The sequence below is a fragment of the Tamandua tetradactyla genome, chromosome 2 (assembly GCF_023851605.1).
Source record: "Tamandua tetradactyla isolate mTamTet1 chromosome 2, mTamTet1.pri, whole genome shotgun sequence".
NCBI classification, from domain to species: Eukaryota; Metazoa; Chordata; class Mammalia; order Pilosa; family Myrmecophagidae; genus Tamandua; species Tamandua tetradactyla.
In genome coordinates, this window is record NC_135328.1 from 54081771 (window position 1) to 54109333 (window position 27563).

Below are 27563 nucleotides of genomic sequence, written 5' to 3' on the forward strand. Positions count from 1 at the left end.
TTGTGTTTTATATGTTCTTCTAGCATCTTGGTTTTGCTTAAAGATCTTGAACTCTAAGTAAGCCAATTCTTGGGATTTGGTCCTCTTTCTGTGGTTATTTTAATATGTGTTTGAGGATTACTGCAGTAGAAGTTAGCACTTATACTGTAGTTGGGTGATGCTTTCGACATTTCACAAATTATTAAGCACTGTTCTGGGTCATGAAATGATACATACATAACGCAAAATAGGGCAAGATTATAAACAAAATGCAGTTTTGCAGTGATTTTGACAGTAAATATAGTAGGAATCAGGAAAAAGAAAAGTTCAACGTGAGCCAGATTAGTCAAGGAAGTCTTCATGAAAGATTTTTTTTTGTTTGCATATTTTCATTTATTTCATTCAACATATAGTACATACTTACTATGCCAGCCACTATGATAAGAGTAGGAAGTTTAAAGACTGCTGAGACACAGTCCTTGGCGTCACAGGATTATATATTTTTGTTGTACTGGAAATTAGGTCTGTTGGCATATATTGACAGTCATGATGTAATTTCCTTTTTGCCCTGAATTGGTCTTGTTTTTATCCTTTGCAATAGGATTTTCAGTTTAGAGCACTGAAGAAAGTGAGAATCTTTGACTCTCCTGAGGAGTTGCCCAAGGGGCGCTCCAGTCTGCTTGCTGTGTCCAATAAGTATGGTCTGGTCTTTGCTGGTGGAGCCAGTGGATTGCAGATTTTTCCTACTAAAAATCTTCTTATTCAAAATAAACCTGGAGATGATCCCAATAAAATTGGTAAGTTACCTGATTTATGTTGCATAATAGAGGAGTGTTGTATAGTGCTAATGTAGTTTCCTTCTCAAGAAATCATTCCAATATTGAAGTTAAACTGCTGTTTTAGTCCTAAAGTTGATTCCCAAGAAGAATAAATTCCAGGTGGGATTCTGAAAAGCTTTTCTAGGTATTCTCTTTGGTCCTTTGTATTTCTCTTCTGTTGAGTAGTTCCTTCAAGCTTAGAGGGAAGAAGAACTTTCCATTATGCTATGCTTTTATTTTAAGATGGTTTGGCTTTCTAGAAGGGTTTTGTCTGTGGCTTTTCAGTTGATACAACAGTACTGTTCAAACAAATGGGAATGTGTAGTATTTGGGAGCATTGTTGCAAAAATGCAGGCACAAGACTTTGTTTTCAGCAAAGAGTAACAACCAAAGTCAGTTTCCCTAGGTTGAATGAGGAAGAGTCCCTGGAATACTTAATGTGTCATTTTACCTCTGTATGAAAGTTAAGTTTTATCTACATAATTAAGTATCAGGTAGGGGTGTGTGTGTGTGTGTGTTTGCGTATGTGTGTTTATTTAGAGGCAAAATTATTTCACATAGAGGATAAAGGAGTTGTCGCTCAATGCTTAAAATATTCCATTTTCTGTTTTGTCTTCTTTTTATGTTTTCATAGTTGATAAAGTCCAAAGTTTGCTAGTTCCTATGAAATTCCCTATACATCACCTGGCCCTGAGCTGTGATAACCTCACACTCTCCGTGTGTATGATGTCCAGTGAATATGGTTCCATTATCGCTTTTTTTGATGTTCGCACATTTTCAAATGAGGTAAGGTATTGGAAAATGCTAGTGTCAACATGGGGACCTAAGGAGATGTCCTGGTATTACATCATAATTTGGAAGCTTTTTAGGTTGACCCTTGAAGCCTTTTCCAGATTAAAATACAGTCATATTTTGAGATATTATAGATTTGATCCCATACCACCATAATAAAGCAAATATTGCAATAAAGTAAGTCACATGAATTTTTTGGTTTTCTAGTGCGTTCAAAAGTTAGGTTTGAAAAAAAACAAAAACAAATAAAAATAAAAATATGTTTGTACCATACTGTAGTCTACTAAGTGTACAAATAGCATTATGTCTAAAAAAAAGAAAAGTACATACCTTAATTAAAATGTGACACAGAGACACAAACTGAGCCCATGCTATTTGAATAAATGGCACTGATAGATTTGTTCCATATAAGGCTGCCACAAACCTTCAATTTTTAAAAATAATAACTGCAAAGTGCAATAAAATGAGTTATGCCTATATGGGTAAAAATACTCTTAGAATTATGGAATCATAGATCTTTGAGAAAGAAGGGCCTTCAAGAGATAATTTCATAACACCACCCGCCCAAGTTATTACCATTTCTCATTTACACATGAGACAATCAAAGCAAAGGGAGGCTTAGGTGACTTGTCTAAGGTCATAGAATTAGTAGATAATGGTAAAAATTCCTACATCCTTGGTCTCTGGCCTCCTGATGTAGTGTTTTTCCATTCTAAGCAGTTTAATAATGATAATGTCAATAATATTGGCATTATAATATAAATACTGTTTATATATACTGTTATGAAGAAACAGGTTCAAAGAGTTTAAGTAACTGCCCAAGGTCCTAATACTATTAAGAATTAGAGCCAAGATGTCTGCTATTTAGTAGCTGTTTTGAATTTGTGTATTCCCTTGCTGGGAGACCCTCCTGAAAGCGTGCTAGAAAATTGATTGCCATTTTCAAAACTGTGGAAATTTTCTTTAGCAAATAGATTGTTGGATAGAGTTAAATCTTTTTCATGGTTGTGGAAGAAAACAAACTGTAATTTGACAAACCTTGCGTGTTCAGTAATTTCCCTGAATAGTTAGCATCACTGTGTATTTATTAATTCATTTTTACTTCTGTGCATTTGTTTTAAAAGGCTAAACAGCAGAAACGCCCATTTGCCTATCATAAACTTTTGAAAGATGCGGGAGGCATGGTGATTGATATGAAGTGGAACCCCACTGTTCCCACCATGGTGGCAGTTTGTCTGGCAGATGGCAGTATAGCTGTCTTACAAGTCACAGAAACGGTGAAAGTGTGTGCAACTCTTCCTTCCACAGTAGCTGTAACATCTGGTGGGTAATAAAGGCTTTCACTATGTAACATACAATAATGGTAATCTATTTAAAAATTGATTTCAGGAAATAAAAGTGGGCTGGTTTTCTTTCTTTTTTTTCTTTTTGGTAGAAATAAAGAGAGTATTCTTCATTTCCATGGTCAATCTCATTGAACCAAACATTACATGATTTAACCTGTGTGTGTGAAGTTTTTCTGACAAAAGAAATATTTTGGTACAGTTGGTTTTAAGCTATATTTTTATTTTTATTATTATTATTTTTTTTCATGGGCAGGCACCAGGAGTCAAACCCAGGTCTCCGGCATGGCAGGCAAGAACTCTGCCACTGAGCCACTGTGGTCCACCCTTTAAGCTGTATTTTTGAGAATAGTTGTTTCTGTATCTAAAAGGGTCATACTCTGAAAAGTCATTTGTAAGAAATATCAAAATAGTAGAATGATTTCTTGGTATTTGAAAACCCTCTCTATTCTCGTCTTATCTAAAGACTACAGAGCTTTCTTTAGTTTCCACCTATCTGTGCAGTACTCCATTGAGAAAGTTCTCACTTAAGTGGCCCAGTGATGAATCATGATTTCCTTACATTGTTAAGATGATTTTGTTTTGTTTTTTCATTTTGCCAAGTAGGAATAATCCTGCAGCCTTCTGTGTACTGACAGAAGGAATGAGAAGTGATGACTATGTAGCTGTTTTATAACAGATCTCATTGGTTTGCTCCATTTTCTTCAGTTTTGAATTGATAGCATTCTTTTTTTTTGTTCAGTGTGCTGGAGCCCCAAAGGAAAGCAGCTGGCAGTGGGAAAACAGAATGGAACTGTGGTCCAGTATCTTCCGGTAAATTCTTGCCTTGGATTTAAGAACTTCTCTTACTAAATTAACCTACTGCTTGGGGTGGGGGATGGTTTGGAAGCATCTTTGCTGTTTTTTTCCATTAAAAAGTACTTTATAATTTTAACAAATCCTTCTTTTTTTTCTACCTCCTAGTCTTCCTTCTAGATGCATCCACTATATTCACTTTAGTAGGTAGACTTCCAGACTTTTCTGGTGCTTATACAAATGGACTTATGCGTAGAAACATGATTTTTTTGTTTTTTATGTAAAAATGTGGTCCTACTCTGCACTGATTCTCAACTTAATGTCCCTAATCTATTCCATAAAAATGGGGTTTGAAGGGAAAAGGAGTAAGTGAAAAGGCAGTTATCCGTAATGCCAAATTACTCTGAGTAAAAGCATAGTATCATTTGTTTCTCTAACAAGGTCCATCCTAAAGGTTCTATTTTTCTGAATATAGGCAGCAACAAAAAAGAATATGCCCATTACTCCATGTGCACTCTGTCATCCTCTCCTTGTGCTTTTCTTGAGATAATATTTGCAAATATTCTTCAACATAATTGCCTCACAAAGAACATAAATGTGTTCAAGCCTGAACACGTGGTAAGGTTCAGTAGGTGGCATTGAGGCCTGTGCTGTCGTTCATTCATCCTTGAGAGACTTTTCTGGTTGGTGTGTGAAGTGGTAAATGTGATACATAGACTTGCAGTTAAGGTTTTCTTTCTTACTTGCTACTGCAAGTTATTGCAGTTGTTGATATACATGACATTTGGTGTATACTCTTTTAGGGCATTATCCTTTGAAAATATAGTGCACTTGGTTTGATTATATTGGTTTGCTGTTTGCCTTCTTTTTTTTAACAAACATGTTGGGGTCCTTTTTCCAACTTATTACATAAAGAGCCACTTTATTTTTAATGGTTGTGTAGTCCATTGAGTGGATGTACCACATTTTACTTAGCTATTTTATTATTGATGGCCGTAAATATCTGTATCACTGCTTTTGCTACTATTAGCTGTTGCATTGTACATCCTCATTCCCTACATTTGAACATATTCATGTGAGTATTTTTATGGTATTGGGTTCTAGAAGTAGATAGCCACTCTTCTATCTGTTCTGTCTCCCCTGGCTAGGGAGATGAAACATAGGCCGCTACTAGAGGAACATGTAATATTTGACACAGTTTCATTGGTATGGGAATTTCCTCATTTGACACTTCTTTTCCAAATCTCTTGTAGACTTTGCAGGAGAAAAAGGTCATTCCTTGCCCTCCGTTTTATGAGTCAGATCATCCTGTCAGAGGTAACACATCAGCTTTTCTTATTGGACTGAAAAGAGGTGTTGTCTGTATAATCTGACTAGGTGTTAATTACATAAATTTCAAATCATGTGATGAGTCCTTGTATTTTCATTTCATTTAGCTAATTAAATCAGTTTAATGACAATCCTGTGCTAGACACCTGTGTCTCGTGGTAAATTCTAAGAAATGGGTCCCTGCTTTTATTAGAATCTTCGTAATTTGTTCTGATGATAATCCATCAGAAAAAAAATTACTGCTTTGAAATGAATTTGGGATTATTGAGTCTTTTAATCTGTGAATTATATTCGTTGATGAAATCTGAACTTTTTTTAAACTATAGTATTCTGTTATTTTACCGTAGGATATTAATTTTATAATATGAAGTGGCTGTTCCACATATATGATGTTTTCTGCTGTATTGGTTGCTGAGATTTTCATTACTTAAAATATGTCTTTCAGTTCTGGATGTGCTATGGATTGGTACATACGTCTTCACCATAGTATATGCAGCTGCAGATGGGACCTTGGAAACTTCTCCTGATGTAGTGATGGCTCTATTACCTGTATGTATATGGAAGGGACATCTTTGTTTCTTGAGCATTATAGAAGTCTTCTAATAAAGTTTGAGCTTTAGGTTTCAATTTCCTTTATTTATTGGTATAGTTTCAGGTGTCCGGTTTCAGTGCTGCACCATGGACCTGGAAACCCTAATTGTGGTCCGTTTCTATTATACTCTGTTAAGTCACAACTTGAAAAATTGTAAAATTTGCTTTTACTTACACTGTGAACTGTGAGCCTTGGTAGATGTTAACCTGATAACATTTTTTTTTAAGTAAAAAAATACCTTGATTTTAAAAATTCTTTTACTAATGCATTCATTAAATACTTACTGAATGACTCTAGTGTGCTAGGAACTGTTTTGAAGCTGAAAATACAGTGGTGACCAAGACAAAATCCTTGCTTTTCTGGATCTAACATTGTAATGAGTGCAGTAGTAAATAAATAAGTATAGGGTCAAGGAATGATAAGTTTGCTGGAGAAGATTAAACAGTGTAAGGGATAAATGGTTACTGGGATGCTATTTTAGATTGGGTGTTGAAGGAGGACCTTTCTGAGGAGGAGACAGTTGAGTAGAGACCTGAATGAAGTGAGGAGTAAGTCAGTTTGAAGATGACAGAAAACAATTAATAACAAGATTATACAAAGTGTTACTGAATTGCAGTGTTATTTAAAAAGCTAATGAGCCAGAGCTTGTATTTCCAAATGATTTTCAAAGTCCAGATAAACATTTAAAAATATATATTAGTGACAACACCAAAAATCGTCTTTGATCCTCCCACTCAGAAATAACTAGAGTTGATATTTGTAATAGGGTTGATCTTTGATATATAAATTTTCAGATTTTAAAAATGTGTTAGGGGTGCAAGGGTAGTTCAGTGGTAGAATTCTTGCCTTGCATGTGGGAGACCCAGGTTCAATTCCTGGCCATGCACCTCCAAAAACAAAAAAAATTCAACAAATGGTGCTACAATAACAGGATACTCACATGGTAAAAGAATGAAATGTGACCCCCACCACATAGCATACAAAAAAAATAATACATTAATGTGTAAATGTAACAAAAATGGGAGTTGTACTGGTCATTCTATTTTACCGTTTCTATTTTACTTAATAGTGGTAAATGGTAAATTTGCATGACTTTTCTCTATCAATAAATAAAATGTGTTTGTTTAGATAAATACCTATTTTAGGTCTACTGTTGAATAGTCAGGTTATTTTTAATTTTTCCCTGCTTTAAAGAATGCCACGATGCTTTCTTTTATGTACTGTTCATGTAATTATGTTTAGTGATTTTTTTTTTTTTTTTTTTAAGGATAAATACCCAGCAATGAAATTTTCTGGGCTGGGGCTGTATTCTTTTTCCTGATAGGCTTTTGAAAACCTTACCAAAGATTCTTTCAGGAAATTTTTACCAGTTTATGCCCATTATTGCTGGGAATACCAATTTCCCAATTCCTGTGCCAGTTTTGAGTAGTATCCCTTTTATTCCTTGCCAGTCTGTGTGTGAAAATGGTGACTTATTTTTCTTATCTTTTTTGGTTCCTGATAAGGTTGAATTTTTGATGTTTATTGAGATGCCTTATTTCAAGATATCGTTAAGATTTTCTTATTCTTTTTTTTGTTGTTCATTATAAAACCACTTTATATACTGAAAGTAAATCATACCCACAAATAATTACTTATACTACTGTGTTGTATTCATCTGTTTCACTTTTCATCACCCCATCACAAATAAATTTCATCACAAATAAAACAAGAAGGGAGCCTAGTTTTATTTGTTTTGAAATTTTCAGAAGCTTGCAGAGTGCCAAGCATATAATAGACACTTTTAATCCATCTTTTTGGAATAAATGACCTTAAAGAGATATTCTTTAAATTCATCCTTATCTGAAAAATGAAGGTGAGGCAGAGGTTATGATTTTCACCTTTGAGAAAAACAACTAAATATAGTATTAGTACATGTTCCTCAAAGCAATATAAAATCAAAACGTGTTTAAAATAATTGCCACATGATTACTCCACCTTACTCAAAACTGAGATAACTACCAGGAATTCAGATCCTACCCTCTTGAGTCATATAGCATTTTAAATATCAGAAAATTTTTAAATGCTGTCATTCTTGCGTTTTTGTTCCTTAATACCATATACTCTGTAATGAACTTTGGAGAATGGGTCAAAAGTTATTAATAAATAGCTCACAGGAAGGCTAGTCTTCTTTATAATAATTGAAAAATATAAATGCGCACAATGAAAACTCTGAACACTCAGATACCTTGTTTCATATCATGGAATAAAGTCAAGACATACAATTTGTTTCTTCTTTTACAAAGACACTACAGAGATATAGTAAAAAGTATGATGTATGATTCTCTCCTATATTGCCAACAGAGGCAAGGGGACTATGTGATTTGAAATTTTTTTAATTTGCCAGTTTTACATGTAAATTCTATAATTGTACAGCTAAAACCAAAAGTATTTCTCTATAAATACCCTTACCACAGCCTGGGCATTTAATTTTCTAATTACTATTATATTATAAGACATTCCGAAGTGTTCATATATGCAATACTTAGTATCAGTGACTACTTAGGAGATTATATGACTAGTTTATCCAAGTATTTGAACTAAAGAGACAAAGTTATATATTGCCTTTAAGGTTGTCACATTTTTAAGTTATCATTCAAAACTTTTTTTTTTAATTAAAAAAATTTTTTAAACATACACATATAGAAACGAACTTTCTTACCATATGACCATTCCATTCTTGGTATATAAGGATTTTCTTATTCTTAGGGGCAATATTAACACTAGCATTTACTTAACTATTTACATCTCAAGTACTGGGCTAGAATCAGTTCATTTCATACAGCAATTTTTGAAGTAAATTTAGTAGGTCCATTGTACACGTGGAAATTAAGTATCAGAGGTTGAGTAATATGTCCATGCTTGTCCCCTGGCCAGTAAATGGCAGAACTGGGTGTGAATTCAGTTTGATTGATGGCCAACATTTATGCTCATTGTACTACTCAGGGGTTTCTAAATAACCGGTTCATATTCTGGCACATAAATTTTGGGTGAATTTTCTCGTAAAACTTAAATACTTTTGTATTTTGAGATCTGTAACTGAGTAGGATTATAGAAAAATTGCACGTGATTTTTTTTCTCACTCTGTTCATTGTAGAAAAAAGAAGAAAAGCACCCAGAGGTATTTATGAACTTCATGGAGCCCTGCTACAGCAGCTGCACAGAGAGACAGCATCATTACTACCTCAGTTACATTGAGGAATGGTGAGTGTAGAACCTAAGAGGTTGAGATTCCTGCTCTCACTGTCAGGTTACACAAGAGTCACTTTTTTTCCATTTTGAATTTTTTTCTGTAAGAGGAAAATAGAGGCTTGAGATGCCCTGAACATATTTTAAACTGATGCTAGATAATGCTTTTTTGATTACTACCTCTACTTCTTCAATCTTGAATTATTTAGATATGATAAATACAAATCTTAAAAATCTAGTTTTCTCAGAACCCCCTGTGAGTACTTATGAAAAACTGATATTTAAAGAACACGTTAAAAGTTTCCTATAGAGAACAAGTCCATTTGAAAGGTAGATTAGTTGAAACAAAACTTCTATTCCTATTACTAGATTTGGTGTATTTGTTTTGAATTCTGACTTGACTCTGTTGTGTCTTTCCTTTGTCTTCAAGTGGATAGGCAGTTGGCTGATTCTCCAGTGCTTTACCATATGGACAAAGTTAAGCTTTACATCTAAAATTTTCTCATTTTTCTTCAACCATTTACTTTCAACCTTACTTTCTTGACATCTGGAGAATATCCTCATAGATATTACCACTGACCCAAATCAAGTTGGAACTGTTGCTGTGGTTGAATTTAATGGTCTTCTGGTTTTATTCTTTGAAGGGATTTGGTGCTGGCAGCATCTGCAGCTTCAACAGAAGTTAGTATCCTTGCTCGACAAAGCGACCAGGTAGACTTCTCCTTTTTGTCACTTTTTTTTGATACTGTTTTTAGGAAGATTTTGGAAGGAAGTAACTATGTGATTAAAAATTTAAATGAGATTCACATCCCTTTTAATGAGTTTCTATATGAAAGCAAAGCTTAAATGAGAAAGTGCCTTAGACCAAACACTTGGAAATTGCACTTGACAAACATGGGTATCAGATTTAGCAGTTCCTTCAGTGCTGGCCATAAATACTCTTCTTTTCTTTTAGGATCTACCCATGGTCTAGGGACGCATATTGTGTAATCACCCTCCAACAAGAGTATACCTTTGTGTATAGAAGGGTTTATTTGCCTTATTCTGTTTGACTGTCTTTATTTTTCTTCCTATTACTTGAACCTGCTCCTTCTCTACTATTAACAATAACTGACTTTTGATTATGAAAGATGGACATGCAGGTAATAGCAAATTGTGGCTCATCAGAAAGAAAAGTGCAGTCTACACATAAGCACCCACGTATCTTCTTTTACTTCACCCTCCTTACAGTGAAGAGGGGGCTCAGGTAGTCGTCGTAAGCTATCTGCTTGTAGGTTATGCAGAGAGACTACGGGGGAGACAAGTTTTTTTTTTTAAACTCTACCTTGAGTTTAAAAATGTTTGTACACCCTTCAGAATAAAAATTAAGTACTTCCTCTCCCCATGTGCAAATACTTGAATCTTTTCAACCATTCAACATCTATCCATCATTCTTGGTGGCAGGGTCACTCAATGTAAGTGTCTAGGTTGGGTCACTTTTGGGATAAAGGCCAGAGTAAAATATCTTGGATTAGCTTCAGTAACAATTTCTTAATAGCACAAATATTTTATGTATTTACACATTAAAAATAATGTTTTATTTTGTCTTTTATCAAATAATTTCAGTATATCCTTTAAAACTTAAAAAAAAAATCATTCCTGCCCCAGCTTCCTGCTCCAGTTCTGTTCTCTAGCAGGGACTATTTTTAATTTCTAGTTGTTTTCTTTTAATGGTAACTCTAAATAATTATATTATCTCTAAATAATTATATTTTTCACTAGTTATTGATGATTAATTTTAGATCTTATTGCTTGTTAGGATAAATGAGGATTTAGCTCACATATGGTCCTAAAAGCCCCCTCTTCTCTCTCAGTTATAGCACTATTACAATTTCTTCTATTAGCTACCTTTGTAACTTTAATATTTTTATACTTTTATTTACCGTAGTATCATCATATACTATATCTCTTGATCTTCCACTTTGTAAGTGGAATATCTTAGCATCTTCACCCTTTCCTTTACCACACCTCCCCCACTCCTACCTTCCAGCTGTTGTCATCTGGGTCAGTTCTTTCCCAGTATCTAAATTGATACCATTTGCATTCTGTTCTCTAACAGTTATTAGTTCTTCTTAGTTTTGTCTAAGGATTGTTTTTAAAAGTTGAAATCAGTTTTGTTATGTTATTGTGAATATGTGAATATTATTCAATATGTAAAGTTGTATATTATGATTTATGATCCCTTTCCTGATACTTTTTTTTCTTCTCTCTATTGCTTATTGAGGACTATTTCCCTTTGATCATGCCAGTCAGTTTTGGTTAACCCTTAAACTTATACAAAATGTTAGTGATTTTTTTAAAAAATCAAGAATCATTTGTTGGAAGGAATAGAGCCCACCCAGGCAAGCCCAAGTGAAAGCAAAGTTTGTTGGAAAGATCTATAGATTTCTCAAGGGATACTGGGCCAGGGAGACTGAGCAGGCCAAGGAACAGACAGCAGGAGCTAGAAAAACAAGAACTAAGGTTATCTTTGGTATCAATGCACAAATGAGCACAGGGCATCACAAGTGAGCAGGGGCATCTGGCTCAGCTTATAGGCTTCTCTGTTCAAGACTCCAACAGAGATCAACCGGAGTTCCTGGTTCCAGTCCCAAATTTCTAACAGCACATGTTGACTAGGCTTAGTACAGCCATTAGATTTACCTTCCTTGGTCAGGGCTATAGTTTAGCTATGATGGAGGATACCTCAAGTAAGTGTTCACATTATTTATTCACAAGGCAGGGACTTGGTACATTAAGAACAGATAGAGACGTTAGTTTTGGAGCATTGACCTCTTGCTCGCTAGAGTGCTCTTGGCTTTTAGACCATATTCCCAGAATTAGATCCTCACAATCAATGCATATATCCAAACCAGGTGAGTCTTCTTTTTACTTCTCATCTATTTCAGTGGTGCTGGAAGGAACCAATGGAAAATTCTAACCAACATAACATTTTCTACTTACTTTCAGGTTAATTGGGAGTCTTGGCTACTGGAGGATTCTAGTCGAGCTGAACTGCCTGTGACTGATAAAAGTGATGACTCCTTGCCCATGGGAGTTGCCATAGATTATACTAACCAAATGGAAATTGCCATCAGTAAGTGTGGCCTGACATTTCATGCAGAAATATTATTCTTCCTAGTGTTGGTTGAAACTTAAAAGCCAGTTATATATGCTCATACTCACAATAGAGTCTGTTCTTCTGAGCACCTTTAACTTCTGTCACTTCTATTTGTACTTGAACAGTAGAGTATGTTGTGCTAATACTAAGTTTATTTGAATGGATACTCATTGATGAGACCTAGGCCACACACTTACTGGTGTATTTGTGTATGTGTGATATGCAGTTTTAGAATATGATGTATAGACCATGTTTTTAGACAGAAAAGATACACCTGAAAGTTGGAGCAGGGACTTGCAAACAACCCATGCCTTCTAGAGGAGGCATCTTTTGAATCTAAATCTTTTGAACTCTAAAGATTAGACTCAGTTGAGTTCCCTATCTCCCAGCATTTTATTATGAAATTTTTAAACATACAGAAATATCGAAGGAATTATACACTGAATACCTATATCATCACTATCTAGAATCTGCCATTAACATTTTACTGTATTTGCTTTATTATGTATCCATCTCTGTCCAGTCATCAAATCAGGTTTTCCTCCCCATTATCGTGAAGCAGTGCATTCTTAGTTAAGTATATTTGAAAAACACAGATACATATAAAGTTGTCAACCCTGAATCTCCAAGCCTGAGGGAGATATTCTTCCTTTGTGCTTCCTTTATACCCTCCAGCTAACCCATTAAGCACTATTTTATAATAAAGTTTTTTTGTCTGTGTCTCTCCATGAGATTCATATTTAGTAGGGCAGGATCTCTTTCCTTTTAACTGCTCTATACTCAGCACCTGCTATAGTTCCTGATGCTTAACAGGCACTGAAAATGTATTTGTTAACACAAAGAAGAAGATGAAAGTTATAATCATACCGTTAGAGCATGGTTTTCATACTTTCTTATTCAGTAGAATCAAGTAGAAGTTATTAATGCAGATACCCGGACACCAGCGATTCAGGCTCAGTACTTCTGCGATGGGGCCCAGGAATCTTCATTTTTGAATAAACATGTTCATGTTTGTGATGGTGATTTGCAACCCATACTTTATGAAGACCATACTTAGATGACCACTGAAATGTTTTAGAATATTTCACTTCTCAGTTGTGTTTGAATACCTTAATCATTTATCTTTACACTTATAGTTAGAGAAATAGCATACTTTGCAACAAATATATAAAATATAATTTTGGTTCAGTTGTTGCTACATTAAGCTGTTTTTCCATTGAAACTGCTTTATTAGTTGCATTTCAATATTATACCCTGGGTTTTTATTAAAGGATACAGAGAACCGGAATCCATGTATATGTGTACTACTTAAGCTGTAGAAATGCTATCAGTGAAATCAGTTCTCTGTTATTAAAAGTTTCTTACTTATAGCGCCACGTGAGAAATTTCTTTTGAAATTTGATCCTTTGAAAAGCCTTGCTTCACTTGAAACCACTGTCTAAAAATGAGAATTGTTAAACTTACTATCTCCCTTTTTACTTTGGTTTCCAAGAAATTTAGATCCACATTTACAGCTGTATTTTAGTAACAATATATTCATTTATCAGGTCTTCTTTTTTCAGTGATTTTTTTTTTAACTGGTATCATTTCTATTACCACTTTTTTTTTAATGTGTTCTTATTATAAGCCATCTGATAATTTTGTGGAATGAGGTATGTTTTACATAGGAACAAGGAAAAGTAAAGTAAAAGTTAAAAAATCCTATCATCAAACCTTCTCTACCAAAAGAGGGAAGAGTGAAATGAGACAAAATGAAGTGTCAGTGGCCGAGAGATTCCAAACAGAGTCGAGAGGTTATCCTGACACATTAAATAAATATCACCTTGTTAGTCAAGATGTAATGGAGAGGCTGGAGGGAACTGCCTGAAAATGTAGAACTGTGTTCCAGTAGCCATGTTTCTTGAAGATGATTGTTTAATGATGATAGCTTTCGCAATGTAACTGTGTGAAAACCTTGTGTCTGATGCTCCTTTTATCTACCTTCTCAACAGATGAGTAGAACATATGGAATAAAAATAATAGGGGGAACAAATGTTAAAATAAATTTAGTTTGAAATGCTGGTGATCAATGAAAGGGAGGGGTGAGGGGTATGGTATATATGAATTTTTTTCTGTTTTCGTTTTATTTCTTTTTCTGAATAGATGCAAATGTTCCAAGAAATGATCATGATGATGAATATGCAGTTATGTGATGATATTGTGAATTACTGTTTATATATGTAGAATGGAATGATCAGAAATTAAGAATGTTTGCGTTTGGTGTTTTTTGGTATTTAAAAAAAATTTTAAAAATTAAAAAAAAATGCTATCATCATTTTAAAGTCAAATAACATAACTTTTAAACTTTTTTTCCTTTCTCCCAGAGTGAAAACCCTTGTCCCCATAACATCACGTATTTCCTAATTTACTGTATCCTATGAAACAGAATTATGACATAAGTACCACTATGAACAAAAACATACTAAGTGAAAGTCAAAATTACTTTGCAGTTCTCTTTATACTTAGAATGTATCCCACCAGCATATTGTGTGCAAAAGTTCTTCTTTCTTTTCTCTGTGTGGTTTTTTATCAATACCATATATAGTTTGGTTCATTTGCTTCTATTTGTCTTTATGTTTTTGTTTTTGTTTTAACTCTTTGGCTTTTAGTTTTTGAATGTTTACATGTGGTTAAAAGTCAACACTCTGGAAATGTGTACTCAGAAAGGTCCCCATCCCATCCCTGTCCTTTCTACCCCCCATAGATATTTTTTATTTATTTATTTTTTGGGGCATGGACAGGCTCCGGGAATGAAGCCTGGGTCTCCAGCGTGGCAGGCGAGAATTTTGCCACTAAGCCATCATTGCATCCCCCCACCATAGATATTTAATTATTTTAATTAAATATTTTAATTAGTTTCTGATTTGTCCTTCATTTGCTTTTTTTTCAGAAATAAGCAAATGCTCATACACTTGTTCTTCTCTTTCTCCTGTACAAAAGATAACATTCATATATATGTACTTTTTAAAAAATTGTGGTATACTATACATAACATAAAAATCAGTTTAACTATTCTATGTGGACAATTCTTTGACATTAAGTACATCAACAATACTGTGTAACTTTCACAGTATCTATTTCCAGACTATTTTCACGGATCTATTTCCAGACTATTTTCATCATTCCAAATTAAAACTCATACATATTTAGCAATTACTCTCCATTCCCTCCTCCCCCCACCCCTTGCTTCTATGAATTTGCTTTCTGTCTCTATGAATTTGCTTATTCTAAGTATTCTAAATATTGCATGAGAAGCCATGCAATATTTGTCCTTTTGTGTGTAGCTTATTTTGCTCAGTTTATTGTCAAGGCTCATCTATGTTATAGTGGGTAGCAGCCCTTTTCTTCTTTTTTTATAGGTGAATAATATTCCACTGTATGTATATACCACATTTTGTTTATCCATTCACCTGTTGATGAACACTTGTATTATTTCCACCTTTTGGCTATTGTAGATAATGCTGTGAACAGTGGTCTGCAAATATCTGTCTATGAGTTCCTGCTTTTAGTTCTTTTGTTAATACCTAGGAGTAGAATTACTGGGTCATGTGGTAAATCTATGTTTAACTTTCTGAGGAACTCCCAAATTGGTTTCCATAGCGACTGTACCATTTTACATTCCTACCGACAAAGTATGAGGGTTCCTCTTTCTCTACCAACACTTGTTAATTTCTAGTTTTTCAATAATAGCCATTCTAGGGGGCGTGGGATGGTATATTCTTGTTTCGATTTGTATTTCTCTAATAGCTAATTGTCTTGAGCATCTTATTTGCTTATTGGCCGTTTATATATCTTTGAAGAAATGTCTATTCATATCTTTCACTCATTTAAAAAATTGGGTTGTTTGTATTTTTGTTGTTGAGCTGTAGGAATTCTTTTTATATTCTGTATATTAAGCCCTTATGAAATATGTAGTTTCCAGTCCCATTCTGTAGGTTGTCTTTTCACTTTCTTGTCTTTTCTTAATCTTTTATTTGGATAAATATTGTAAGAATTTCCTCCCAGTTTATCATTTGTCCTTCCATTTTGTTTATGATGTTTCTTGCTATGCCTTAGTGTTTGTTTCTAGTCAGATTTATTTAAAGTTAGAGTACATCAAAACTCAATATATTTGTTGTAACATTTTTCCATTACTCAGAAATCTGTAGAAAAATGGTTTTCTCTGTGTGTACTCTTAAATAGAGTAGAGATGTAATCTTTACTGGAGTTTATATTTTCTTTTTATCGAGTGTCATATTTTTTTTGTGATACTTATCTTTAGCAGTTTCATTTCATGTCTCCAATTTACCTTATGTATAGTCTTTATACATAATATAGATGTATATTATGTATAAATACATTCTCCATGGTTCATGTTTGGGTTAAAACAGTCTTATGATTCAACTGTGAATGAATATAGAATAGTTTGACTCATTTTTCTGTGTTCTGCTGTTTGCCTTCTAAAGATCCTAGTCTGCCACTTCTAACCACTGCCTAGAAATTCCCATCTTGGCCATGGGAATTCTCATATGGGCAGGCACTGGGAATCGAACCCAGGTCTCTGGCATGGTAGGCAAGAACTCTGCCTGCTGAGCCACAATGGCCCACGCCATGGGAATTCTGAACCTAGCCCCTGAACACCAAGGCACTCATAAAATCTTAGGGAGCTTTGGAAGAATCACATCTCCCACAGGATTGAAATAGTGTCCGTACAGGGCATAGAGGGATGGTAGCAATCTGATAATGGCAATCTCCCTCTTTAAATAGCTGTTGCACAAAAGGCTGTTCAGATTTGTATCAGAACAAACTGACATAAGCTGCAATTGAGATGAGTCCATCAAGCCCCCTTCTTGTTTAAGGCAGTCTTTCCCTCCCAGGACCTGGGTTGACTCTTGTCTTTTTTCATTTTTTTTTTCTTTTTTTAACAGGTGATGAAAAGACTCTTCCTCCTGCTCCAGTTCTTATGTTACTTTCAACAGATGGTGTGCTTTGTCCATTTTATATGATAAATCAAAATCCTGGGATAAGGCCCCTCATCAAGACACCAGAGCAGCTCTCATTAGAAGGAGAACGACAGTCCAAGTCATCGGGTATGTACCTTTCAGTGGCTTGGAAGAAGAGAAATATTTTTGGCTTGTCCTGGTGTACTCCCAAGGATGAAAAGCTTTATAAGGATACATGGCAGTAATCATTATCTGACTCATCTATCTTAATAACGCCTGGAATAATCTTTTCTTTAAATATACCTGCACAAGTTTGCTTTCCCTCACCCACTAAACTTTACTATTACTTGCGAGAAAAGAAAGAAAAGCCAAGTGGGCCCATCAGGTTATTTACCAACGGGGCTCTTTTTTAAGAACTTATACTATATGTTGTGAATCCTAAAGACATTGTGTTCAATCATGGGGGATTAGTTAAATAAATGATTGTGTGCATTTATACATACATATATGTGATTGTATGCATTTACACATACAGTACATGACTGTATACAGTGAAATACCATGCAACTATTAAAAATGTTACCTTTCTTGGTAAAGAAAAATAGTGCTCTTTTTCTAGTTCCTCTAGGTATGAAATTAGGTTATTGACTTGTGATCTTTCTTTTTCTACTGTTGACATTTAGAGCTATAAATTTCTTGTGAGCACTGCTTTTGCTGCATCTCAGGAGTTTTGGTATCTTGTAATTTTGTTTTTATTTATCTCTAAATATTTTCTAATTTCCCTTGTGAGTTCTTCTTTGACCATTGGTTCTTTAAAGTCCGTTGTTTAATTTTCACACATTTATAAATTTTCCAGTTTTCCTTTTGTTATTAATTTAGTGTCATTCCTTTTTGATGCAAGAGAATACTTAGATTTTAATATTTTAAAAGTTATTAAGATTTGATTTGTGGCCTAAGATTTGGTCTGTCCTGGAAGTGAGAGTGTGTACATATGAAGATTATATATTCTGTTTTGGTTGGGTGGAGTGTTCATATATGTCCATTAGGTCTAATTGGATTATAGTGTTGTTCAAATTCTTTATTTGCTTATTAATCTTTTGTTTAGATTTTTTTCAGTTATTGAAAGTGGTGAATTGAAGTCTCCCACTATTATTGTAGAATTACCTATTTTTCCCTCCAATTCTGTTACTTTTTTTTTTTTTTGCATGGGCATGTACCGGGAATCGAACCCCAGTGTCTGGCGTGCCACCGCTGCACTGCCCCAATTCTGTTAATTTTTGATTCGTGTATTTTGGAGCTCTGTTGTTAGTGTGTATTTGTTATAATTGTACATCTTATTGAATTGTACATTTTATCAATATATATCCTTTTCTGTCTCTTGTAAGCTTTTTTGACTTAAAGTCAATGTTGTTTGAGCATAATACAACCATTCTGGCTCTCTTTTGATTATGATTACTGTTTGCATCATGAATATCTTTTTCTACCCTTTTACTTTCAACTTCTTTTTTTCTTTGTATTTGAAGTGGGTTTTGTAGTTAGCATATATATAGATTGTTTTTTCATCCAGTCTGCCAATCTGCCTTTTAATAGCAGAGTTTAATACATTGACATTTGATGTAACTGAGAAGGATTTATTTCTGCCATTTAGTTATTTGCTTTTTATTTATCTTGTATAGTTTCTTTTTCCTGAATTTCTCCATTACTTTCTTCTTTTTTTTTTTTGTTGATTTTCCTCTTGGCCTATTTTAGTTCTGTTCTTTTTTTCTTTTCTGTATATTACTTAGTTTTCTTAGTGGTTACCTTTGCAGTTACAGTTAACGTGTTAAACTATTACTGACCTAGTTCGATTAGTACCAATTTTATTTGAGTAGTACATAAATACTGTACTCATATGTATATATATATAATATATATGCATTTTATATATATGTATCTGTCCCTCCCCTTTTATATTTTATATTTTCTGAGATTACATACCCATTAACATAAATCTTAATTATTGTTTTACACATTTGCCTTTGAGATCACCAGGGAAATAAAGCAGTTACTAATCAAAAGTATAATACTACAGGATTTTATATTTACCTTTGTAGCTACCTTTACCAGTGTTCTTTATTTCTTCTTATGGTTTTGAGGTACTGTCTAGGGTCCTTTTATTTCAGCCTGAAGGACTCCCTTTAGCGTTTCTTGTTGGGCAAGTCTTCTGGTAATGAATTCCCTCAGCTTTTGTTATCTGTAAATGTCTTGAATTTCTCCTTTGTTTTTGAAGAATAATTTGGTCATAAATAAAATTCTTCATTTACTGTTTTTTTCTTAAGGGCTTTAAATATCTCATCCTGCTGTCTCCTGGCCTCCAGGTTTTTGATGAGAAATCCACTGATGACCTTATTGAGGATCCCTAGCAGAGTTTAATACATTGACATTTGATGTGGTAACTGAGAAGCATTTATTTCTGCCATTTAGTTATTTGCTTTTTATTTATCTTGTATAGTTTCTTTTTCCTGAATTTCTCCATTATTCAATGGAACATTAGGCAGCCATTCTTTTGAATTAATCGTGAGGATTATAACAGAAACTGAAAAATACTTACAATTTAAATTAAAAACCAGCATTCCAATGACGTACACATTATGTCTAAAACCATGTAGAGAGATACTTACTAAAAAATACTGGGGGTTCGATTCATGGACCATGTACACCCCCCCTTCCAAAAAAAAGGAAAAAAATATTGGGACAGTAACATAGAAAGAAGACAGAATAGAATGCTCCAGAAATTAGTCCTATCATCAAAACAACTACTGAACTAGCATCAACTACCTGGGAACTTTGCAATCTAATGGAAAATTTACAAAGGCAGGTAATTTTTGGTCAATATCAGTATGCAGCCTGGGTTCTTTGTGCAGCATGCTGTTGCCAGGGTAGGACATAAGGACATAGTCCATGATCTGTGAGTGTGTGGTCTGACTGCTGATTGCTACTTGCGATCAGCTACTTGAGATGTCAAGTGTTCATCAAGATTCATGAATGAATCTATTCAGATTCATTATACCTTTGCAGACATTGGGATTATACATATTTAAATTTTGATGTGTTATAGAACAATAAAAGTATACCCCATTTAAATTTGCATTTCTTTGGTTAGTGAGATTAAATATATATTTTTTGTCAATTAGGTTACTAGTTTATATCTATTGTAATCTTGAAATTTTTTATATTAATCTGTATGTTTTATTTTTTATAAAACGTATTATTTGTCTTTTATTGCAGATTTTTGGTTCATTCCTCTTTTAATTATTTTATACCTAAATAACTGATTTTTTACACAGATCATAGTCTTTGTGATTTTTTTTTCTTGGTCACTTCTAAATTTATCAAGTTTTTATAGACTAGGAGAACTAAATATATAATTTACTTTTTGCTTCCTTTGTTTTAAAATATACGTATATGTATGCTTTTGTGTGTATATGTCTTTAATTCATCTGAAATTACTTTTAGTAAGTATTATGAGGTGGGCATCTAAATAAAAAAAATTTCCTGATAATGAGATATTATAGAATGATAATGAAATAATGTTTTGTGATGCCACAGTAACACTGAGAAGTGTATTTTTTCCTGTATTATTTATTTGGGTGCCCAGGAAGTCCTGTCTAGCCAGTTTCCCATTTCTTTTCCCCTCAAGGTTTTATACATCTTAGTGGAATATTTGCCGTGGAAATTCCAAGATCAGCTTTGTTCAGTTTTTCCTTTCTTTCTTTTTTTTTTTTCGTGTCTTCTTGAACTAGTACCGTTTCTGACTTCATTCTACCATAAATCCTTTTCCACCAGCTTTCTGTTATGTGGACCTCCACTGTTACAGTGTTAACTTTTTCCTTCCTTTTTTTCTCCATTTTTTTCATTGCAGGAAGTACTCCCACTACCCCCACCTCCTCTCAAGCCCCACAAAAACTTGATGTTTCAGCAGCTGCAACTCCTGCCTCTGTTTCATCTTCGTCTTCATCACCTGCTGTTCCTACTTCTGCCTTCTCTTTGCCTACCCCTGTTGGAACCCCTGCCATGTTTTCCTTTGGCTCTTCATCCTTGAAAACATCTGGTTCTGTCACTGGGGAGCTTCCTTCATATTCCAGTGCATCAGACAATTCCAAAGCTGCTCTGGGCTCTGGCACATCTACTTTTGCTTTTGCTCCTCCTTCTAAAGCCCCTCTTGCCCCCACCCCTGCAGCATCTCCCATGGCACCATCAACGGTTTCCTTTTCCTTTGGATCATCGGGTTTTAAACCTACCTTGGAAAGCACACCAATGCCAAGTGTGTCCACTCCAAGCATAGGAATGAAGTCCTCCTTCCCACCTTCAGGCGCTGCAGTCAAAGTCAACCTTAGTGAAAAGTAAGTAACTTTTTAAGAAAGTGTAATTCTTCTTTAGGATACTTGGAAATGTCGCAGGTTACTCTGTCACTATGAGTAGAAATACTGAATTTTTGTTTTTTTGTTTTTTCCAAAGTAATACTTGCAAATAGTAAAAATTCAAACAGATACAGGTTTGCCTTTTGTCAGTGAGTCTAGAAGCATTTCTTAGTTTTTTTAATTAGGGATTCATGTTTAAATATTTGTTTGGCTTTTTCAGTTTATAAATTAGAAGATATTCCTTATTTGAAAAATGAAGCAATACGGAAGATACACATTCTGGAAGGGAAATGAATTCCTTCTAGTCTTTTTTATCTTTTTGTAACTCTTGACGCTCTCTAATGTATTTGCATAGCCAATAAAGTGGTCTTGTGAAATTGTAAATACATCAGCTCACTCTCTGCTTGATAGTCACTTGAGGCTTCAGTTTGCTCTTTGAGTATAACCCAAACTTATTAGCATGGTTTTCCTGTTTCCTTCAGATCTGGGTCTTGCCTACTCATGTCTTATTTACTTATTTATCTGCTTATTGGGTTCTTCTCACTAGAATGTAAGCTTCTTGAGGGAAGTACCCCTTTATTCCTTGTAATTCTTACCGAGATAACTGTTGATTGTAAATATTACAAGCTTTTTTTCCCCTCAATGTTTATTTTAATATCTGTTGTGGATGTGTTGGTGGTGCTGGTTGCTGCTATCATTGTTATTGTTAATATCAATTCAGCACTTGGAGCCACTTCATTCTAATATTAGCATAGTATTCCATTTTATGGATGTACCATAGTTTATTTGACCACTTATTTAATGCTGGATATTTAGATGGTTTCCAGAATTTTGCTCTTTAGGTGAAGTTTACTCTACATTCCCATTAGACTGTAAGCATTGCAAAGATGGCCAACTACTTTCCTCTTCCTTTTTCACTTCCCAGAGGAAGCTATTTTTACCCCAAAATAAGTGCTTGGTAATTTCCTTGACAAGAGGGGAAGCACTAAACTATCCTAAGCATAATTGGGTCCTATTCCCTTTTTTAAAAACTCAGCTTGATGGTATAGAAAATAAGTATTTCATAACATGATGAAATTAGTTCCATCTTAATATTAAGTGCTTATTTTATGTTTTACTTGAATAATTAGTTCCTAAATAAGTGGACATTAAAATAAATGTTTCCTTGCATCTTTCACCTTTTTTTTTTGAATGGGCAGACACTGGGTCTTCAGCATGGCAGGTGAGAATTTTGCCTGCTGAGCCACCGTGTCCTACCCAACTTTCACTTTTTATAATAAATAGCTAAACATTTGTATTTCATAAAGGCAAAAAAAATATGGATTGTAACAGCCTCTGGTAACATTTTTCATGACTAATGTAAAAGAATTTTGAAACAGGGATTCTGATGCATTTGGACTGCCATTTTCAGGTTTACCACTGTTGCTACTGCTGCTTCTGTTAATAGCTCACAGAGCACTCCTTCAATGATGCCGTTCTCTTCTGCCTGCAAGACAGCTTCTTCTGGTTCTCTCAGCCATCCTCCACTTCTGTCAGCATCATCCAGTTCCATGTCATTAAAGTCCACAGTCTCTCCCTTGGCAGCGGGTATGATTTTTCTTTTTTTTTAGTAGAAATGGTTTTAAGCAAATAGTTTTAAGAGCTCAGTCCTGCATCCTCCCATTACTATACAGTCATTAAAAATACTTGGTAGGGCGGGCCGCGGTGGCTCAGCGGGCAAAGTGCTTGCCTGCTATGCCGGAGGACCTCGGTTCGATTCCCGGCCCCAGCCCATGTAACGAAAACGGAGAAACAAAATACAATAAAACAAGAAAATGTTTAAAAAAGATGTTTCCCTTTCTTCCTCTCTTCCTTCCTTCTATCCTTCCTTCCTTCTCTCTGTCTTTCCTTTAAAAAAAAAAAAAAAAAAAAAAAAAAAAAATACTTGGTAAGTCCTGTTGGGGGAACAGTGAGAAAGGGGGTAAATTCAACTTCCCCATATGAAGGGAGGGGAAAAGTGTATGGTATCTATGAATTTTTTCTTTTTATTTCTTTTTCTGGAGTGACGTAAATGTTCTGAGAAATGATCATGGTGATGAATATACAACTATGTGATGATTATATTGTGAGCCATTCATTGCACACCAAGTATGAAATGTTCATACGTTAAGAATTTTTGTGTTATATGTTGATTGATTTTATTAATAAAAATTTAAAAAATTCTAATATATATATCTCATATTCAAATTTCTGCAGTTGTCTTAATAGTGGCTACTTTTATCCAGTCAAAGATGACAGTTTGTGTTTAGTTTTTACTTCTTTATTCTCTTTTAATCTCAAACAGTTTCCAACTTCTTTCTCTATCATCATGTTGACATTTTTGAAGAGGTCAGCTTTGTTTCCTGCCGCTCAATTTGGATTTGATTGTTTATACATGATTAGATTCAAGTTAAAACATTTTTGGTGTTAATACCACATAGGTGATGTGCATCCCATTAGGGAACATTGTCTTAACATACGTGATCACGTGGTTAAGATGGTGTCTACCGGAAGCTGATCCTTTTCATAAATGCCAGTGACAGTAATACCTCACAGGCATTTTTGGATCACCATTTGATGTTTGAGTGTCATGAATAATTTTATAATTTTGTTTGGTAAATATTGAGCAAACATTGAGCTGTGAAATTCTTGAAATCTTCTCTCCTCACCAATCGCTCAGGAGAAAGGCTGCTCAAATCAACTCATCCTGAGTCCCATAGTTTTCATTGGACTCTGAAAGATGTGTATTTCTGACTCCCTCAAATTAAGAGGCATTGCCTTAGTCTTTCACATCCGTTCACTATTTGGGTGACAAAACTTGAACCATAATGCACATATTTTCTGTTTTCACTGCCTCCACCTATATTTCCCTACTCCTGTTGCCATTGTTCCATTCTTAAAATTTGGAGGGTCCTGTGTTACTGGATCTCACCAGTCACCAGTGTACGCTACTGTTGTGGGCTGATTTATTCCCTAATACTTTAATCATACTGTCTGTGAATGAGGCTTATGTGAGAAAACTCCCTAAGTGATTCTAATGTAAAATATTCTAGAGGCTTCCAAGGAGGGTGAGTTCAAAGGTGACTTCTTTCAAGGTGTGGGTTTATTGTTCTACTCAAGTTATTCTTATATGTTGTGCTCCAGTTCCCAGAGGCAACAAGAGCCTCTGTGTAAAGTAAGGATAAGTCTAATGGCTGGGTTTCTGTACCCTCCACCCAAATACATATACCCATTATCAAAGGGTATATGCACTCCAGTTTTATCTACATTATAAAAGAATTTTTCATGTAAAAATCCAACCCATGCATTTCAATTCTCTTAGAGAAGAGGCTAACACAGAGGCAGACATGATTCTTGACAACAAAGACCATAAAACGGGAAACTGAAGCAATTAGTAACTTGCTTTCTTAGATTTAGAGAAAGGAAGGACATTTGTGATGGTGATGTAATGGGACTAAATACTGTCTGTTTTAACTGACTTCTTATTCTAACAGGGCGATCTGCTCAGGGCAGTCCATGTCCAGTGTCCTCAATGGTACAGAAATCGCCCAGGATTACCCCTCCAGTAGCAAAGTCAGGTTCTCCCCAGGTATGTTTAAATTCAGCTTATAATGCTTATGTTTATTAATTTACTACTCCAAGCATAAATGTTTATAAAGTATATTTCACATTTAAAATTCAGATCTTTGAAATAAGTTTAGGATTATGTGGTAAGAAATAGCTGTGTGATATCTGAATACTTATAATGTGTACTCTTTTATTTTTGATGGCTTTTTTGTTTTTCTCTTTATTTTTTTAAGTTTTATTTTAATAATGTATGTATAACCTAAAATTTCCCCCATTTAACTACTTTCAAATACATAATTCAGTGGTGTTAATTATATTCACAGTGTTGTGGTTCCATCATCATCCCCCATTACCAAAAATTTTCTGTCACACTCAGCATAAATTCTGTGCTAATTAAGCTATAACTCCTCATTCCCTACTCCTTCCCCAGCCCCTGATAACCTGTATTCTAGTTACTGAGTCTATGAATTTGCTTATTCTAATTATTTCGTGAATATGGTCATACAATATTTGTCCTTTGTGTGAGGCACACCTCACTCTGCAGGAAGTCTTCAACATTTATCCACGTTGTATGTATAAGAATTTTGTTCCTTTTCACGTCTGTATAATATTCCTTTGTATCTGTATACCACATTTTGCTTATTTTATTCACCTGTTGATGGATACTTCGTTTGCATCTTTTGACAGTTGTGCATAATGCTGCTATGAACATCGGTGTGCAAATATTGTAATGTATTCTCTTAAATACTATTTATCTCAATCCCATAGTCTTAGTACTGCTTTCTCTTCAGGTTCCCTGAACTTTCGTTATGGTGTTCAGTTTGTTCTATTCTGTTTTTCTCTGAAAGGGCTATTAGCATCACACTTTTTACCCTTATTCCCAAATAACCAAGAAATCTACCCAGTGCCCTCTTTTTCTCTGTGTTCCCATGTCACTTCAATTTTTGTCTTATTTATTTTAATTTTTAATGTTATATACAACATACAGCAAAAAGTACCCACAAATGAATTGTCACCAACTGAGCACACCTTGGTAGCTAACACCCAGATCACGAAACAGAACAGGACCAAGACCCCAGGAGTCCTTTTCTTATTCTTCTAGCCACTGCTTTCACCAAAAGACAACCACTGTTTTAATTTCTAACTGAATAGGTTAGTTTAGCCTATTTGTACCATCCGTCAAATGGAGTCCTGAAGTGTGTATGCTTATCTCTGGCTATTTTGCTTGACATTATGTTTATCAGATTTATATATTTCATTGTTGCTGTATAGAATTCCATTGCATGACGGTATAATAATTATTCATTCTATTCTGGATGGGCATTTGAGTAGTTTCCAGTTTTAAGCCATTATGAATAGTGCTGCTGTAAACCTTCTAGTTCAGGTCTTTTGGTGAACATGTATGCATTTCTGTTGGGCATATACCTAAGAGTTTAGTTGTGAGTATGCATATACCCTTGGAGAATATGCATATGTTCCTCCAGTAGACTCCTACCAGTGGTGTGCAAGAGTGCTACCTGCTCCATATTCCAGCCAATTTTGGTAATTCTCATCTTTTGTTGTTGTATTTTATGGATTTAATTAATATTTCTCTGAATTTACCTTGTCTATATTTGTCATGTAAATGGAATCATACAATATGTGGTGCTTTGTACCTGGTTTATTTCTCTTAGCATGTTTTCAGGTTTTCAAGGGTCATCTATGTTATAGCATTTTTCTGAACTTCATTTCTTTTCATGGCTGAATAATAATTCCATTATATGTATATACCACATTTTGTTTATCCATTCATCTGTTGAAAAATACATACATACATGACATACTTTATGTGCACCTTTTGGCTATTGCAAATAATGCTGCTGTGAATATTGGTGTATAGTATTCCCAAGTCCCTGTTTTCACTTCTTTTGGGTATATTCCTAGGAGTGAGATTACTGGGTCATATGGCAATTCTGTGTTTGACTAAGATAAAACTTTATAGACTGAGCTTCCTCTGGGTCTGTTTTTGGGCTTTCTTTTCTGTCATTCTTACTCTGATCGTGGATCCTAATTCCTGAGGCTTTAGAGTATTTTTTTTAACATTTTTTACTGTGAAATATACATGTAGAAAAGTGATAAATTTCAAAATGCAGTTTAACAGCTAGTTATAAAGCAAATTTCAAAGGGTTATCACCAAAATTTAAATTTTGGACAAAATAAACATCTCTTCTTGTGGTCTCACCTGAACTTGAAGCTTTAAAATACAGACAATATCTTCCTTTATCCTGTTATTCTGATTTATCTTAGTCCCAACCACATCAGACTCGTTCGTATCTCTTATTGAAGTCTAATCTCTTTTTTTGGCTTCTTTAGCAGTTGCTGTATGGAGTAATGCTGATTATCAGAGCTATAAAACTCTTAACTCTGAGTCTTAGGTGTCACACAGGGAAATACCAGGTTATACACATTGAGGACAGCATCTTAGAATTTAGAAATAACACTTAAAACTGAGGAATGTGACTGCTGTAAGAGCTTACAATCTAGGCCCTAATTTTCTTCTAAATATTTTGTAAATGAAATCATACAATATTTGTCCATTGTTTTGGGCTTGTTTTGCTCAACA

The 27563-nt window shown here is 34.5% G+C and overlaps 1 protein-coding gene across 5 annotated transcripts in view; it reads left to right on the plus strand.

Annotated features, from left to right (window-relative positions):
* Positions 1-27563, plus strand: part of NUP214 (nucleoporin 214) — a 167651-nt gene that overhangs the window by 1629 nt on the left and 138459 nt on the right. For 3 of the 5 annotated variants that reach the window (XM_077147213.1, XM_077147220.1, XM_077147224.1), the window contains exons 2-14: positions 581-776; positions 1432-1583; positions 2714-2912; positions 3675-3745; positions 4981-5044; positions 5502-5605; positions 8785-8891; positions 9521-9587; positions 11865-11991; positions 16962-17123; positions 20878-21358; positions 22788-22963; positions 24889-24983. In XM_077147213.1, coding sequence (XP_077003328.1) covers positions 581-776; positions 1432-1583; positions 2714-2912; positions 3675-3745; positions 4981-5044; positions 5502-5605; positions 8785-8891; positions 9521-9587; positions 11865-11991; positions 16962-17123; positions 20878-21358; positions 22788-22963; positions 24889-24983 — 2001 coding nt within the window. The remainder of the gene's footprint in view (positions 1-580; positions 777-1431; positions 1584-2713; positions 2913-3674; positions 3746-4980; positions 5045-5501; positions 5606-8784; positions 8892-9520; positions 9588-11864; positions 11992-16961; positions 17124-20877; positions 21359-22787; positions 22964-24888; positions 24984-27563) is intronic. The other 2 variants (XM_077147223.1, XM_077147228.1) reach the window with 2 other exon arrangements.